The sequence below is a fragment of the Akebia trifoliata genome, chromosome 8 (assembly GCF_017979445.1).
Source record: "Akebia trifoliata isolate Shusen 1 chromosome 8, ASM1797944v1, whole genome shotgun sequence".
NCBI classification, from domain to species: domain Eukaryota; kingdom Viridiplantae; phylum Streptophyta; class Magnoliopsida; order Ranunculales; family Lardizabalaceae; genus Akebia; species Akebia trifoliata.
In genome coordinates, this window is record NC_141382.1 from 28,811,480 (window position 1) to 28,830,440 (window position 18,961).

The following is an 18,961-nucleotide window of genomic DNA, read 5'->3' on the forward strand; positions in this document are numbered from 1 at the left end:
CCACAACAGCAATGTATGAAATGATGTCAAAATTTTAATTTTAATTTTTATAGATTTTTTGGACAATAATCCCTATGACTGTTTGACGGGCACAACTTAAAAATTGTTTAAGCTAAATTTTAACCCAATTGATGGCAAGAACCGTTTGATGAGAGTCCAATCCCTTGATAGAAAGTTTGGACTCCATCACATAAAAAGAAAACAAAGCCCAAAAAATGAGATTTAGTTGTAGATCATCAATTGCACTCCATCAATGTGATTGCATTGCTCTAATTATTCTAACACTACTTTACCTTCTTACTTTGAAACGATAGATCAAACAACAAAGCAAAGATCTTTTTGATCAAATTGCTGATGTGTGCTAATTGATTCATGGCATAAAAAATGGTTGAGTTGGAGCTCCACTTCTAAATTTCTTCCATCAACTGATCAAAATCAGTTAATATAAACGATTTAATCATAAATAAGGTAAATACTTATATAACACCAGACCATGAACATGAAGATTAGAATGCATCATATTTTAATACTTCAATATTACACATGGAAGACAAAAGCATAATAAATAAAAATAAAATTAAAAGATAGAGAAACAGCTAAATAGACACACTATTAGGTATCCCTTTCCCTGTAATTCCCCCTATGTTGCTAACGTTCGACGTTTGAGGATCCAAAAGAGTGTATGGTATCCTCGCAGGACCCCACCTATTCCTAAGATGACGATCCCTATTTCTTGTAAAGATTTTCTTCTCCACCTCTCGTAGGTTTTCCGCAAATTTTTCAAAACTTTTACACACATCTTCATTGTCAGTCCAATCCGATGAACCCCTCTGACCTAAGTACACTTCGTCTGATGTGTGCTTCGATAGGACTTGTACCAATACTACACCCAATGTCATCTCAAATCTCTCTGGTAACATCTTTAGAAAGTACTTATCGGGATCCTTTAGAAATTCAGCGAATTCTAATGTCCCTTCTTCAGGAATGAATTTTCGACATAGGGATGGACGGTTAGGAGGGAAACCACCATATGCATATTGCCCAAAGTTTGCTGAGGCATGAAGAGCTGATGCAATCCATATAAGAGTGGTTAGAGCCTCGATTAGGTTGGATAAGGTGTTCAATTCGTACCCCCATGACTCGTGGCGCTTGTCGCCATGACCTACATTTCGGATTTCCGACCACCATGTTTGGATTTCAACATCTGAACAAATAGCATCGTCACTTGTGTAGAAGATTGAACAGAAGTCCTTGACCCATGTATTGATAGCGGCCCATACCTCTTGACCATCTGCACCATATGGATAGTCTAAAAATAGGAGTAGAACCCCAGAAGGGTCTTGTGAATCTTCGAACGCCATGTTTCTGAAAAAATAATAATAATATCAGTTAGATTATTGATCACCATAGTTTATTTATTTGAATATCTAAAATATTCCTTTAAATTAATCATACAAATTTTTTATTTTACATTAATCCTAATTTTTGTACCTACCACTATACATTAATTAATAATTCTAAATTAATCCAAACAATTTGACTTATCAGGAACGACGTAACATTAAACCATGATTACAATATGGTTACGGTCTGCATGCGCACTAAGCGGTCTTAATGGGTCAGGCTGGCCCAGTGGATTTAATAAATATATGGTCTATGACTACAGATCAATTATAATGAACCAGCCCTTTAACTGAGAATTGGGCTAGATTTGGGCTTTTTATCACAGATATCTGGGCCTAAATACGTTTGTCCATCGTCCATTAAACAAACCTGTACGATGCATGCAACAATCCAATTGTATACATATACTGCATACAACTATAAATATGTAGTTATACACCCTATAATATTTAATCTTTAAATGTGTTTTCAATTATGCTTCTGTAGTGTTTCTTTTATACTATATTGCTTGTCCTAAGTCCTAACTCCTAAGGCCAGTCAAATCAAGTTGAGAACTCATGAGTCAAGTCAAATGAATCAAATAAAATATATAAATACTTTTTAATATTTAAAATAATTATAACATTTTTCTAATTAATTTAATAAGAAAAAAAAGAAATACGCCTTACTTAAGGTTCATCCAACTTCAAAATAAAACCTCCAAATGTGTAACTAAGTTAGTTGATTAGTCGGATTCTAAAACAAATAAAATAATCATTATTTTTATCCAATAAAATCTATATAATAAGACAATTGAGGTGGTATAATTATGTGTGACATAAATCTTTATTTTCACTCTAATTTTATTATATATATATATTTTATCCCTTTTAACATATGTTATTATTTTATAATTTTTGCCCCTTTAATTTTAAAATTTTTAATAATATTTTTCTAACTTTTTTTTTTTTTCACTTTTATACCTTTAATCCTTTTATTAAGTTATAGTTTTGTGAGACCCATTTCGTTTCTCTTATACTTCATCTTCTATAATTTTACTATATTTTCTCTTTTATTTTTCTAATCTTAAAATTTGTCAATAATACCCCAAATCCAATTAGACTTTACCCAATTAACCCACTAATTTCATATCATTTTTTAGTCATGTTCATGGGTCTTGTTAAAATTGCCAGTTTGCCACCAACTATTCTAACTTTATGTTTTTCATTTTTAACCGCTTAACTCAAGAGAAGATGCCCATGCCATAGGCACGGGTGAACTCTAGTATTATATATAGTTGAATAAGTCCATCGAGTTTCTTTCCCAACTCGATACACTTGCTAGCTGACTCGACAAGTTGGTTCCATTGAATCAAGTTTTCTTGACAAATTTTAAAACTATGATTCTGAATGCTAGATAGTTGAATAACTTTTTCATTTCCTATCATAAATCTTGATCTTTTGATTTAGATATAATTTAAACGGAAATGAACGGAGGAACATTATTCGTTTAGTTAACCATACGCAAGCTTTTGATGTGTCCTTGTGTGTGTATGTGTTTCCAATCTCGTGAGGATGAAAACCTAATACCTTTTTATGAGATCGGCAGGAAAGCCTTGTTCATTGAATCTCCAATCTTTGTATAACATTGAAGATAATTCCATGGAGATCTTGCCAGTATACATTGTCTTCTCCAAAACTCCACCGGAGTTTAAAATAATACTTCGAGCAAGCGCATTTATGTGCATTGTATCCTTAAAATGGGGGTCCAGTAGTCTGTGAATAGGATGCATGGCACTCAAATTCCTCCTCGTGGAGATGACGAAGGGCTCGACCACCGCGTGTGTCTTTAACCTGTCATATAGAACATATCAATTAATGAAATTAAATAAAATACTATGTCATTAGTTGATTAATTATTAAGGAGGAGAACCTGTTCGACCAATGGATCCAACTAGATTTTGTAATATAGTCAGTTTGATTAAAATGGAATTTAGATTTTTGAAAGAATCATCATTTTTTACAGAACTCATGATATCAACTTATTAGACCAATCATCGTGGAAAATCACAAAATCATCAAAGATCATGCAAATCACAGGATTGGCCGAATCTGTGTGATTGGTCTATCTAATACAATCATCAAACTATTTTTTAATGAGCCGAAATAGATAATTTAAAAAAAATATATGAATTGTATACTTTTCAAGATCAAATGTTTGGGGAACATAAACTATAATTTTATTATTAAAAAATTATTAGTAATCTATATATATATATATAGTTCCAACTTTTTATAAAAATAAGGAAAGAGATAATTTTGGAATAAATCTCCTCGTATTTTAAAATTATTTAATAAATATAAAGCTCTCCAATCCAATAGAACTAGTGTTGCCAAGTTAAAACAAGAAAACCAAATGGACCATAGTCCAATCAATTTGACAAATTTTTCGCACATCATCAACTTGGTTCTTCAAATATTTGAGTCCACCATTTTACTCTCTCTCTCTCTCTCTCTTCTAATAATCCAGTATCCCCATAGACAGCAGATCGAGTTCGTATTTGGGCTTTGCCTAGCCCATAGACCATGATCTTTTCCAATGATTAGTCATAGGGCACGTGCAATGCTCGCACATCACGTACTCCAGGTAAGTGAGGATGTGCCCTCGCGGGTAACCCCTGAGGAATTAATGCTCATATTGGATATTGAACTCACGACCTACGGGCATTATAATGAAAGTAGGGTGAATATTATTTATTTACCAACATGTACATTGAAAATCGAATAATTTTCAAAGCAGAGCACTATTGAGCTTAATTTCGAAAATGATAATTTATCATTTTCAAAATTAATTTTTTACCAAAATGGTACATATATATATATATATAGGGAAATGTTCAGCACCCTAAGTTTTACCACACACTTTAACAAACGTTTTTTGTCCTACATGGGTTAGAAGTTTTGGAATGGGCTGATTTTTGGTGAGGATGATCTCTATGATTAGAAGATCATCCTCCCCAAAAATCAGCCCATTCCGAAATGTTTAGCCCCATGTTTACAAGTTGAAAAATCGTGGACCGTCCATTTTTTGTAAATCATTTTTGATAGGGTTAGAAGTTTTGGAATGGGCTGATTTTTGGTGAAGATGATCTCCTCACCATAGAGATCATCCTCACCAAAAATCAGCCCATTCCAAAACTTCTAACCCATGTAGGACAAAACGCGTTTGTTAAAGTGTGTGGTAAAACTTAGGGTGCCGAACGGGACCCATATATATATATATATGGAAAATGTTCAGCACCCTACTATTTACCCTACGTGTTTTGTTCTACATGGGTTAGAAGTTTTAGAATGGGCTGATTTTTTGTGAGGATGATCTCTCTCTTTCCCCATGTTTACAAGTTGAAAAATCATGGACTATCCATTTTTTATGGGGTTAAAAGTTTCGGAATGGGCTGATTTTTAAAACATGTAGGGCAAAATGTAAGGTAAATAATAGGGTGCCAAACATGCCCTTATGTATATGTGGGTCAGGATCCGTGTACACATATATATACTCATATATCTACAATGTGTTTTGTCCTATGTGGGTTAAAAGTTTTAGATTGAGCTGATTTTTTGTGATAATGATCTTTATGATGAGGAGATCATCCTCACAAAAAACCAGCTCAATCCGAAACTTTTAACCTCGTCAAAAGTGATTTACAAAAAATGGACGGTCCACGATTCTTCAACTCATAAATATGGGGTCATCCTCACCAAAACTCAGCTCAATCCGAAACTTTTAACCCACATAGGACAAAGCACATTGTAGATATATGTGTGCACGGATCATGACCCGTATGTATATATATATATATAGATAATCATAATAATGAGAATTATTAACTAATATTAACATTTTTATATTACAATCATAAAAAAATATATAAATACTTTTATTTTCAAAATTCTCTTGATGGTAAGGCCTCGTATTCGCGGATGGCCTCGAGGAGCCACCATTCAAAATGGGCAAGCAGAGTTTTTCTATCTATCATAACAAACCAGATATCAGGTCTGATCCGATCCATTAGAATCTATAGAAGAAATTAAAACTCACCAATGAGTTATCAATTGATGGTAACCAGAATCGTTAGTGGCGACATGAGTCTTAGCGAGCTTCCACAATGCAGCTTCAGTGCCTTGAGTTGCTGGGACAAAAACCCTATTGATTTCTTCTCCGTCCTCGGAACCAGGCAAGCTTAGTTCAATTGCCACGGGCTTTAGGGAGGCGTCTTGCCTTAAAAACAAAACTGTCCGGGATGCATAAGCACACACGCCCTCGACGTTTATTCTGTTTAGAAATGGCATCAAATACTCATGGTGATCTAGGATGAACAACCTCCATTGTGCCATTACCTGCCAATAGAATTTAAATTCTTTAATTTATATCTTTTTTTCAAAAAACTTTAAGACAACAAAATGATTTTTCTTGAAAAAATGCAATTAAGATATTTGTTTTTTAAGTACTTTTTATATATTTCGATGATTTGTGAGAATGAATAACAAATTAATGGAGAACAACATACTCATAATTGTAAAGATTTAGTCATAATGTTTTATTTGATTATCTACTTTGCAATAATCATATAGGTATTTTGGGTATTTTGAAAAGATCAATCCAGCATCGTTCTCATTAAAATGAAAAAAAATTATACAAAAAATAGAAATCGTCGATCATCCATGTTGGATAGATATTTCTAAAATACCAAATATGCATATATAATATTGGTGAAATAGACACTCAAGTCAAAGATTACACATCAATTAATATTATCCAATTTTGATCATAATCAAAGTGTAGTGTTTGACACGACTGTCTGTTTTGTCATTATTATATATGAATTTTGGGTATTTCGAAAAGAATTGTTTATTATCAAGCTCAAAAAAATGAAATTTTTTTTTTTGAAATCACTAAGATCAACGACTCAAGTGTCAACCCAATGATCGTCGATTTTGATTTTTCATTTTTTTGAACTCCACGTTGGACATAACTTTTCAAAATATCCAAAATTCGTGCATAATGGCAAAATGGACCCTCAAATCAAATGTTGATTAAGATTATCCAACTCCAATCTTAATGCAAGAGTAGCATTTGGTCGCGTGTTCAGTCACTAGCATTGAATACTTTGGGTATTTCAAAAATATTTATCTAGCATCTAGCAACAAAAAAAAAAAAAAAAAACAATGAAAATTTTAAATTGTCGACATCAACAATTTAATGATCGATGTAGATGATTCAATTGTTGACTAAGACAATTTCAATTTTTCAAGTTTTCGAGCACATACTGGATAAATCTTCCAAAATGTATATGTTATAGTGGCAAAATGGACACTAGAATCAAACACTATGACTAAATCTTGAAAATTATGAGTATGTTATTCTTCAATCATTATCATCTAAATGTATCGAAAATAGCATTAAAATCTTCAAAATTATGAATACATAATTCTCCATTAGTAGGAATGGATTTATTGAAAAACTAAGTTATATTAAAAAGATGAGAAAAGGCATTTTTGGTAATTTAAAACTTTTATTACGATGAGAGGCATATGAAAGAATTTTTTAACTAATTGAACCATCAAGTTATTGTAAAAGAGTAAGAGGGGTTTAGGAAAGAATTCCCTCCCGCGGAGGCATTGAGTAAATTTTCCAAATATTTTCTATTCTAATTTTTGACTGATTCTTATTTTAATAGGTATAAAAACCTAGGTTGAAGTAGGGGTGCCAATGGTTTGGTTATTAAGGTGTTTCGAATCCGATTTTAAAATTAGTGGAAGTGTAACCTCGAAAAACGATCAGTACCCATCGGTTTTGATTTTTAATAAACAACTAAGACAAAAAAAATAAAAAAAATCTTGAATAATAATAGAATTCTTTTGTGTTTATATGCAAATATTTTCATTACAATGTACACACATACACACACCAATATACATGAGATCCATTGTCCTAAGAGTGACTCATGAAAAAAACACATGATCCCAATCCTTTAAATGAAAAAAATCCAATGATTGAGATTTATCCTTAGAATAAGTATTTCTGAGATTTGTATTATCAAGAGACTCATAAATCTTGACCATTGGATTTTGTGTTTAAAGGGTTGGGATCATGTGTTTTTTTCATGAGTTATTCTTAAGAGTCAAAGAATGTTGGGATTCTCGACTCTTAAGAATGACTCCTTTGTTGATTCCTAAGAATAACTCAGGAAAAAAACACATGATCGTAACCCTTTAAATACAAAATCCAATGGTTGAAATTTATGAGTATCTTGAAAGCACAAATCTCAAAGATTCCGGAGGATAAATCTCAATCATTAGATTTTGCATTTAAAGGGTTGGAATCATATATTTTTTTCATGAGTCATTCTTAGAAGTTAAGGGATCCTGGCCTATGTACATATTATTTACAAGTTATTATTGTAAAAAAAAATCCTTTCAAGTTCCAATAACATAATATATCATCTATAAAAACATTAATAGCAAAATTACAAATGTCCCAATAAATATACAAATTAACTTTTTTTCAAAAATGAAAATCCATCTTTTTTTACCATTAATGAACTTATAGGAAATATAGACATTTTAAATTAAAATACATAATTTATAGGAAAACATGAAAAATTTCATGTAATGTTGATTAACTTTAAATGTATGAAAAGCTTCAACCATTTATAATATGAGAGAAAAAAAAAAGTACAACAAATTGGTTCCAAGTATCCATAGATACCAATCGAGTAGATCCTATCTCTCTCTATTGCTATTCAGCTCGATTTCTTTTAGATCAAACTCTAATCGGGTATTGAAAATAAGGATTTCAAGCCAGGGCTTTCGATTTCGGTTCCAGTTAAATGGACACCCACCAACACCCCTAGACTTATCACTTATGTTTAAACCATGTTCCCAAACATCCATTATAATTTATAGGGCTCTCTTTTTTAATGATAATAATGACATGAAAGCAATGGATCTTAAAAGATGGGTACAATCGAAGGATACTTACACTTTCAATAGAGAATCCGTCCAGGTTGTGCTCGATGTGAGATGCTGTTATTGCACTCTTCTTTCCATTTTTGCCCTCAAAAGGAAATTTCTGAAAATTTAAAGGTTATAATAAATATAGGTAATTAAATATCACATGTCTGCCGTCTTAGCTCAGCTGGTAGAGCGCGTGGCTTTTAACCACGTGGTCGTGGGTTCGATTCCCACAGACGGCGCTTTCGAAATTTTAAAGTTTATTTTTTAAGAAAATATTTTATTTAAAACTGCTATTGGCACCCAACCTTTACTTATTCTTAACCGTTAACTTATTTTCTTTATCTTTAATTTGAGTGTAATAAGTAAAAGTTCAGGTGCCTATAACAACTCTCTGTTCCTCAAGTGTGTAAGAAAATATTTGCAAAACCAATCTTTAAAAAAAATAAAATTATTTCCACTGTTTGGGAGTTCGGTGGAAGTTCATTAGCCATCCATTTTCAAAATCTTAGATCAAGCCCTATAAAAAAAAAAAAATTTATATTTTTTAATTTTACTAATCCCTCTCCCCCCTCTCTATTCCTCAAGTGTGTAGGAAAATATTTGCAGAACTAATCCTTTTAAAAATAAAATTATTTTCACTATTAAATTTTAATTTTAAATTTGGGAGTTTGGTGGAAGTTGATTAGCAATCCATTTTCAAAACCTTTGGAAGTTCATTAGCAATTCATTTTCAAAACCTTAGATCAAGTGCCCCCCCCCCCCCCCCCCCCCCAACAAAAAAAAAAAAAAAAAAGGTCAGAGTACATTTAGTTGTTTTACGGGTATGACGACATTTGGTTGGAAAATTTATTTTCTGAAAAAACTGAATTTCATAATAAAATGTCTTTCTCAGAAGACATTCAAACTTCCTAAATGGCAAAAAAAAAAAAATTCAGATAGAGTAGAAAACTATCTTAAAACAATTCACCTACAACCATGATTTTAAATCTGGCTATTTCCAATTGGATTTGTCCAGCTCAGATGGATTATCATGATCTCTAAAACAAAGTAATTTTTAACCATTGATCAAAATATTCCATTATTGAAATATATAAAAATTTTAAGAATTTAAAAATGTGACTGATATAAAATATGATATTATGCTTGGGGTATTTTTTAGTTTATTCAATTTTAGTCTATTGTTAGCCTAAATTATATCTCAACCCTTTTGGATTTATGATTTAAGTTGATTTTTATTTTTTTTTTAAATTAAGGAAACTAATTTTTTTAATTATTTGCCGAATGAAATTAAGGTTTCAGAAATCGATGGCCTCTAAATTCCCAAATTTAAAATAAACTGATTAATTATAAAAATATATGTTTTAATTATTTTCAATTTATTTCTCATACGAGACTCAAGTCAAAAGGGACTCTCATCAGTAGGGGTTGTTAATGGATATGATCCAATAACTTCAGATCTTGACTGAGTATTTGGATCAACCATGTCATGGTCTCATAAAATGAGAGAAAGTATATAAATTTTGTTTAAAAGCTTGAGTTTCACACGAAAAATTCTCGAGATAAATACGATCCAATTATGTAAGCACAAAATCCAATGTTCAAGGCTCATCCTCTAGATAGACTAGTATCAATGAGATATGTATTTATCAAACTACTTATAAATCTCAACGATTGGATTCTTGTTTATATGATCGAGATTGTTAAATATATGAATTTTATTTAGATTTGGTGTATGGAATCATATTTATCCAATCCAGACCCGATGCAATTATTATTGATATTCGATAACAATCCAATCCAAAAAGGGTTTGATCCAATGTGATCCCTATCGACCTGAACAACTTCAATCGATTTGGACCCTATGGAAGTCCAACATCAAAACCTCTCGTAGGATATCTCAAAATTGATTGTTTATATTTGTCTTTTTCACTTAACCCAAGTTAGAAAAAATTAATACCTCCACGTGTTTAATAAGGTTTGGATTGATGCCGGCAAGCATTTGGCGCCCAAATTCCTCGTCGTCCAACCATGCCTTCTCATCCCCTACCAAAACATTACTATTTAATTACATATTTCATACTTTTGAATTACATTCAACTATATATATATAGAAGGTCCCGTTCAATGGCTAACTTTTTGGCAAAACATTTTTCAAAACATGAGTTAGAAGTTTTGGAATGGGTTGATTTTTGGTGATGATGATCTCCTCACCGTAGAGATCATCCTCATCAAAAATCAGCCCATTCCAAAACTTCTAACTCATGTTTTGAAAAATGTTTTGCCAAAAAATTAGCCATTGAACGTGACCTATATATATATATATATATATATATATATATATATATATATATATGGAAAATGTTCAGCAACAAACATTTTGACAAAACATTTTTCAAAACATGCGTTAGAGGTTTTGGAATGGGCTAATTTTTTGTGAGGATGATCTCTATGGTGAGGAGATCATCCTCGCCAAAAATCAACCCATTCCAAAACTTCTAGCCCCATCAAAAATGGTTTACAAAAAATGGACGGTCCACGATTTTTCAACTTGTAAACTGGGGCTAGAAGTTTTGGAATGGACTAATTTTTGGTGAGGATGATCTCCTCAGCAAAAATCAGCCCATTCCAAAACCTCTAACCCATGTTTTGAAAAATGTTTTGTCAAAAAGTTTGCCAAAATGTTTGTTGCTGAACATTTCCTTATATATATATATATATATATAATGGGAAATGTTTAGCACAAAATATTTTGGCAAAACATGCGTTAGAAGTTTTGGAATGGGCTGATTTTTGATGAGGATGATCTCTACGGTGAGGAGATCATCATCACAAAAAATCAGCCCATTCCAAAACTTCTAACCCCATCAAAAATGGTTTACAAAAAATGGACCGTCCATGATTTTTCAACTTATAAACATGCGGCTAGAAGTTTTGGAATTGGCTGATTTTTGGTGAGGATGATCTCCTCACCATAGAGATCATCCTCATCAAAAATCAGCCCATTCCAAAACTTCTAACCCATGTAGGACAAAAATGATTTGGCTAAAATGTTTGGTGCTGAACGGGACCCTATATATATATATAGATATATATATATATATATATATATATAGGAGAGCGTTCAAAGGCCTTAAAGAGTCAAACATTGTGCCAAACATTTTTCAAAACATAGGTTAGAAGCTTTGGAATTAGCTGTTTTTTTGTGAGGATGATCTCTATGATGAGGAGATCATCCTCACCAAAAATCAGCCTATTCCAAAACTTCTAACCCCATCAAAAGTGATTTACAAAAATTGGATGATCCACGATTCTTCAATTTGTAAACTAGGGTTAGAAATTTCAAAATGAGCTAATTTTTGGAGAGGATGATCTCTTTACCGTAAAAATCATCATCATAAAAAATCAACTCATTCCAAAGCTTCTAACCCATATTTTGAACCATATATAAAGAGAGCTAAACATTATGCCAAACATTTTTTCAAAACATGGGTTATAAATTTTGGAATGAGCTGATTTTTTGTGAGGATGATCTCTATGATGAGGAGATCACTCTCACCAAAAAACAGCCCATTCCGAAACTTCTTACCCCATCAAAACTGATTTACAAAAATTGAACGGTCCACAATTCTTTTACTTGTAAACTAGGCTTAAAAGTTTCGAAATGAGCTGATTTTTTTATGAGAATGATCTCTTTACCATAGAGATCATCCTCACCAAAAATCAACTCATTCCAAAACTTCTAACCCCTATTTTGAAAAATGTTTAGCACAATGTTTGACTCTCTTTAAGGCCTCCGAAGGCTTCCCACACATACATATATATATGAAAATGTTCAGCACCCAACCATTTACCCAACCATTTGCCCAACATGTTTTGTCCTACATGGGTTAGAAGTTTTGGAATGGGCTGATTTTTGGTGAGGATGATCTCTACGGTTAGAAGATCATCCTCACCAAAAATCAACCCATTCCAAAACTTCTAACCCCATGTTTATAAGTTGAAAAATCATGGACCATCCATTTTTATGAACCATTTGTGATGAGGAAAATCAGCTCATTCCAAAACTTCTAACCCATGTAGGACAAAACATGTTGGGCAAATTGTTGGGCATTGAACGAGACCATATATATATCAAATAAAATAGAAGATTTCAAGAAAAATATCAAATATATATTTAAGAAATAAATTTTAACCCCATAAAAAAAATGGTGCTTTCGCTATATCATGATCACCAATGTTTTGATATTCATAGATAGAAATTCCTAATTTGCGCCTTTAACTTCAATTAGTCATCAAATGCTACATGATATTTTTTTTAAAAAAAAAAAGATAATTTAGAGTAATCCCTCCATGTTTTTGTGAATATTTGAGAGATTAATCTAAAAATGATGGCAATCACAATGCCCTCATTTTTAATCTCTAAACAAGATCTCTTATTTCTTTGAGATATTAATCTAAAAATGACGTCAATATATGTCACATAAGTCACAATTCAAGGAAATTAAAAATAAATAATAAATAAATAAAATATTTTAGGGATTAATTCCTTGGATTCTGACCTACGTGGCATGTATTGAGCTGTGTGAGGAGGGCTTGGATCCGTGCTCATAGAAAAATTAGTAAACCATGGCAATTCTAGTACACACATTTTATTCCCAAATGAATCAAATATTATATAAAAGATCCCAAAAAAAGTAAGCTCAACAATTAACAAACGTGTTTTGTCTTACATGGGTTAGAAGTTTTGGAATAGGCTGATTTTTGGTGAGGATGATCTCTATGGTGAGGAGATCATCCTCACCAAAAATCAGCTCATTCCAAAACTTCTAACCCCATCAAAAATGATTTACAAAAAATGGACGGTCCACGATTTTTCAACTTGTAAACATGGGGGTAAATATTTCGGAATGGGCTGATTTTTGGGGAGGATGATCTTCTAATCATAGAGATCATTCTCACCAAAAATCAACCCATTCCAAAACTTCTAACCCATGTAAGACAAAAAACATTTGTTAAAGTGTGTGGTAAAACTTAGGGTGCTGAACATTTCCCTATATATATATATATATATATATGTGCCGGGGGGGGCTTCAATGGCCAACTTTTTGACAAAACATTTTTCAAAACATGAGTTAGTGGTTTTGGAATGGGCTGATTTTTGGTGAGGATGATCTCTACGGTGAGGAGATCATCATCACCAAAAATCAGCCCATTCCAAAACTTCTAACCCCATCAAAAACAGTTTACAAAAAATGGACGGTCCACGATTTTTCAGCTTGTAAACATGGGTTAGAAGTTTTGGAATGGGCTGATTTTTGGTGAGGATGATCTACTCACCGTAAAGATCATCCTCACCAAAAATCAGCCCATTCCAAAACCTCTAACTCATGTTTTGAAAAATGTTTTGCCAAAAAGTTTGCTAAAAAGTTGGCCATTGAACGCCCCCCTATATATATATATGTGTGTGTGTGTTAACATTATTAAATTTATAGTTTTTGCATTTTTAAACTAAACTTTTTATATATCCAAATCATATTCGAACTTTTGCCAAATTGATCGCTTAGATGCATCTTTTAAACTTGAATATTTATTTATTTTAGAAAGATTAGAAAGTGCAATGGCAAAACCAAGGTAAATATAAAAAATATTTTAAAGAAAAAAATATTTTTTTAAAAATAAATGGTAATTTATATATCCACACCTGCAATAATCTGAGGCAAAGGAAAGTTGATTGGTTTTTCCTTGCTTGCTTTATGGATTCCTTTAAGAAGTTCTTCTGGAACTAAATGTTTCAATTTCTCTGTAATCCATCCCTCTAAGGCCTGATTACGATTGCTCGAGTACATGTCAAATATCTCTTCTAATGTCTCGAAATTAGCTGTATCTGGTTCAAACAATGATTTTGCTTCTGGGATCAAAAAGTGCACGATAGATTCCATCGAATTCGATATCAGTTCTGCCATTTTCTTGGGGCTGAATCGCTCGTCCGGAGGAACATATATATCTAAGTTCATAAATCCTGGCCGGCTCTCACTTGATGGATCTAAACATAATATATATATAAAAAAAGGCATAAGAGAGAAAAAAAAAAACCAAATTCCCTACAATACCAGATTCCTTTGTATTACTGTGCAAAAAAGAAAAAGAAATATTACCAGATTCGCAAGGGCGGCGACCTGTTCTTCCCCTACGTGGATAGGGATATGTATCCGATCCACCCAAGACAGGCCTAGCATATTCTGGGCCTTCATCAGGATTACCAAGATCATTGTAATGGTCATAATCGTATATTCTGTCCCATTCCTTCCTCTCTCCACTTCCATCTCCTCTCAGACTAATAAGCTCTTCATTCCTAAGCTCCATCAGAGCTTTAGGCGTTTGACTAGGAAGATAACTCTATATTATACAATCAATCTATCAATCACAGACTTAGTATTATATTATACACTCTCATTATCATTATTCGAGATTGGGAAAGAAATCTTACAGTGTTGGAGAAGAACAAACGGTCGGTTTTTGTCTTGCTATAAGGATAAACCCATGAGTTGCATTCAAAGTGAACAACCCGATTATGGGGTGTATCAAGAGTTGCAAACTTAAGGAAAAACTCGTGCTTATGCTGATTTTTTACGAGCAAGGCTCCGGGTATTCCAAATGATGGCTCCACGAGGAACTTAATTGTATAAGTTATGATTCTTATTCCGTTTTCTTTGGTATTTTTTCCGTCCTTCATACGGGCTTTCTCACTAAGCTTCCCTCTTCCTGTCTCTACAAAAGTAAATAATAATATCCTCAAAACATGTTTAATGGACAACAAAACTTTTTCTTAATACACCTCAATCAAGTAATTTAATTTGTTCATCTCCCCTTTTTAAATTTTAATGCCTTAAAGTAGCTCATATCATCTCGATGAGAGCTACATTTAGGGTTGAAGACGGGAATATAAAAAACAATTCATTGTGCATTCGATTGATCCTGCACCCTTTTTTTTTTTTTATTTTTTTTATTTTTTTATTATAGAGAAAAACCCTTTTCAAGCTCAAGCCCATAATTTTCCCTCCAAGATGGAAAAATCAACTCTTGGGCAAATGATTTTGTCGTAAAGGAAGGGAAATTGAAACATATTTTTCTTACAATTATCCTAAAAATCAAATTTTTCTTAGAACAATAAATAAATTCTTTTTTAACCTTGTAATGTGCTTACCAGGATCAATCTGTGTGCTACTATAAAGCCTAACTGTGGCCAATTTTCCTGGACCCGATTGGCCAAGATCCCGACGAACAACGATACGTCCCGTAATAACATGTGATTGGGTTGCATGTTTCATGCATCGGAGCATTTGATCAGTTATTATTCGACGACCAGAAATCAGGCATTCTTGAAGGCTAGAACAGTGCACACGTTCCATTTTGTGGCTCTCACAACCTTAGTTTCCACTCTCAATGACCCTTTTTATGTGCATACTTTCATAGAGAGAATTTGGGGTGCTTGCATTTGAAGAAAAAACTTATGTTTAAAAAGTGCTGGATTAAATGAGAAAGCAAAGAAATGTGCTTAGCTTTGGCTTTAGTTGTGCATCCGATCCTATTACTTGCTTGATGGTTTTCTGTAGGACCTCCACCACTGACTAGAAGTTTTCAATTGGGCGAGTTGTTATGGGTTTGACGCGGGCAGGGTAACACTCAACTCTTGTTCAGTGTACTCCAACTTCTCATGATTTGTTTTATGGGTCTAAACCCTCTTGACTTTTTAGGCATCTCAATCGACTTTCTCTTTGTTTAAAGCTTACTTGAATGAGTTGATTTCTATTATTCCAAGTCTTTCTATTCATCCATCTCAATGTACTCATCTTTACCGATTCCTAACTTCCAAACATCTTTGTAGTTCTACCTGCCCCAAAGTACAATTTTTTTAGTTTTGTCAAAAGATTTGACCGGACATGCAATTAATTGATTTGACTGATGAGTGTTATCATTTTATGAATATAAATTGTAGAGGTATTTCCGAGCTTACCTTTAGCTACTCAGTTCTACCACTTCATCACAATGCTCCTTAATCCTCTATGATGGCACCGGTATGGTACCTGTCAATTACCCTCCAACGATCAAGTAAGAAATGTAGAAGAAAATACTCTGATTATTAACTCGATTGGAGGAAGAGCCAAAAATCCCCTTCTCTCTTGTTCCTCCCTCCTTTATATAGGATTTCCCAAAGGATTGGGTCTCCTCTTTGATTCTTGGTAATCCAGGATCTGATCATAAGGAATCCCGCGATCACAGGGATGTTAACTAAATTAGAGTTATCATTTTCATGCCCCTGGGTTCTTGGGATTCTCCTTAGATCTTGGAGTCTGGTACACATGGATCAAGATCTACACACATACATCGATTCGCTCTGTCTTGTCATAAGGGTAGACATCTATCCTTGTTCTACCCTTCTATTGGAAAGGTTTGGACTATTGGCCTGATCTGAGTACCATTTGTCTTTGGCAATCGCTTACTTCCCTACTCTCCTAACACGTGTAGGGGCCAGATGAAATATTGGTTTTACCCTCTACAATTACCCTCTCTTGAGAAGACACGAAGTCTCACCATCATCTCGAGAAACGTTCCCTATTCTGAATGGGTGTCATTACTAGCACACACCCTGTAACTCTAATCATTGTGTCTACTACTTCACGTCCTCTCACATTTAATGACCTGTCATTTCGAATTTTGGATGGTCGAGATGACATGGGTTAGATCTCTAACATTACACGTGTCCCATTAAGTGCCCCATTAAACCCTAGAGTTGCAACGGTTAGGTTTATAAGCACATACCAAAGGGTGCACGTCATCTTCATCACTTAGGGATATAAATAAGGTTCCTAGGCAAATTTCAAATTCTTCTATTGTCTTCTTGCATTTGAACCTCTGCCTTTCTGGCTTTGATCTTTTTGAGTCTGCCAAACTTTAAATCTTTCTTCTTTTTGTCAGAGGTAATTCTCATTCCTCATCTTTTATTTATTTTTGAGTTCTTATTCTCATGGCCATTAATATAGTGAAACTCTGTAAGACCTACTTAATCCCCATGTATGTGTCCATCATGGTCTATAATGATCTTAATGAATATTGTCAAAGGGAGGTGATAGTCTATGCAAACAAGATTAAGGCTAGTCTTCAGATCCTGACTATCCTTCGTGCAAGACCTCCCCAACTCTGATAAGGATTTGCACAAGCACCCCCTAATCATTTCAGGAGAGTGGGAGTTTGGCCCTGACATTTCTCGTAAAAGATTCAGAGTGCCCCAAACCTTCCAAGGTAAGTAATGGTAAGGGTTTTATTCTTTATTTTGCACTCTGAACTATTGCATGTGTAATGTTTGCTATCTTCTTTATTTTTTGTTCAGACTCTTCTGCCCTTGTTGTTGTCAAAACTAGGAAAGAGCAAGGCAAGGTTGAGAAGAGGAAGAAGAAGAAAACATACAAAAAACCCCTGCAACATATCCCTCTTTCATCCCAACCCCTGCTCCTAATTCAATCTACCCCTGCTCTTCCAGATGACCAGGTTGTGAAGAATCTTTCTCCATTTCTTGAGCCGAGTTTTAAAGACTTGCCCCATCATTCCCCCAACCTAGCCATTCATCCCACGTCTCCCACCCTTAATTATCATTCTGCAATTGACCTAACCCAACCTAATACCATGAATATTGACTTCTCAGAATTTACCATTATGGTCGATGATTCTATTCTTAACCATCATTCCCTAGCCTAGACTTGTCATTCCCGTGTAATCGATCAAAGTAGGAAGAAGTGTTCCCTTCATCCTATTACCTCTATTCTTCTTATAGGGGCTTAGGGGGAACAAGTTCAGGATGAAGCTACCTAGGGAGAGCAAGCTCTAAAAGGAGTCCAATGAAAGTATGTTCTAGAAAGAGTCGCTCAGGCAAGGTAGGCTCCAAGGGTGATTGCTAAGTTGTAGCTGAGCTAGAAGGGAGCCATCTAGGAAGCCAGTGTCTTTAGAGAGCCGCTTAGGGACAGACGAAGGTTTCGTATGAGGAAAGACCTCGCTTAGGCTAAAGAAAATTGTAATGTTTTAGAAATCCATTACGCATCTCGAGAAATTCTGATTAATGGTCAAGTTTGGGAATTTAGAAATAAATTGTTTGCCTAGAAAATGATTCTTGAAAATCTAAAAACACAATTAGGTTCATATTAAAAAATTATCCAAAATAGACTGAAAGTTTGAGAAAATTGGATCTTGGGACATAGACTTTTAAATTAAAAAAATGAAATAAATTAAAAAATAATATTTATGTCCTTAAGTCACTATAAATACCAAACTTATTAGAGATTTACAAGTTTTTCATTCTTTTTTCCAAAGACAAACCCTAACCCTAGCTTCCCTAGAGATAGAAGAATTGACTTAAGGGTTGTAAAGCGAGATTCAATACTCAGTAAAAGAGAAGAAAAGTTTCCTCTTGTCAAGGGCTTCGCGTGGATCCAAGGAGATCGTAATTTCCTCGGAAAGAAAAAAAATGAAAGTGAAGAAATAGGGATATTGGGAGTTGATCTCGAAGTCAT

General features: G+C 33.6%; 1 protein-coding gene and 1 non-coding gene across 2 annotated transcripts; one reads left to right on the forward strand and one right to left on the reverse strand.

Moving 5' to 3' along the window:
• Nucleotides 1-485: 485 nt before the first annotated feature.
• Nucleotides 486-15,824, reverse strand: LOC147396472 (linoleate 9S-lipoxygenase 6-like). Its single transcript, XM_086450899.1, has 9 exons — nt 15,604-15,824; nt 14,887-15,167; nt 14,555-14,795; nt 14,101-14,442; nt 10,357-10,442; nt 8,425-8,514; nt 5,482-5,780; nt 2,973-3,236; nt 486-1,365 (listed from the first exon to the last, which is right to left on the reverse strand). The coding sequence occupies exons 1-9, from the start codon at nt 15,806-15,808 to the stop codon at nt 597-599; spliced, it is 2,577 nt and encodes an 858-aa protein (XP_086307025.1). The 5' UTR covers nt 15,809-15,824; the 3' UTR covers nt 486-596.
• Nucleotides 8,566-8,638, forward strand: TRNAK-UUU (transfer RNA lysine (anticodon UUU)). The gene has a single exon. It is a non-coding gene; the product is annotated as a tRNA-Lys (tRNA).
• Nucleotides 15,825-18,961: the final 3,137 nt, after the last annotated feature.

Bases quoted from the DNA above. Each gene is read 5' to 3' on its own strand.
- LOC147396472 (XM_086450899.1), bottom strand. From the start codon at position 15,808: ATGGAACGTGTGCACTGTTCTAGCCTTCAAGAATGCCTGATTTCTGGT. The intron at 8,515-10,356 runs GTATTAATTTTT...TTAAATTTTCAG, and splicing joins ACCTTATTAAACACGTGGAG to AAATTTCCTTTTGAGGGCAA. The intron at 5,781-8,424 runs GTAAGTATCCTT...TTCTATTGGCAG, and splicing joins ACGGATTCTCTATTGAAAGT to GTAATGGCACAATGGAGGTT.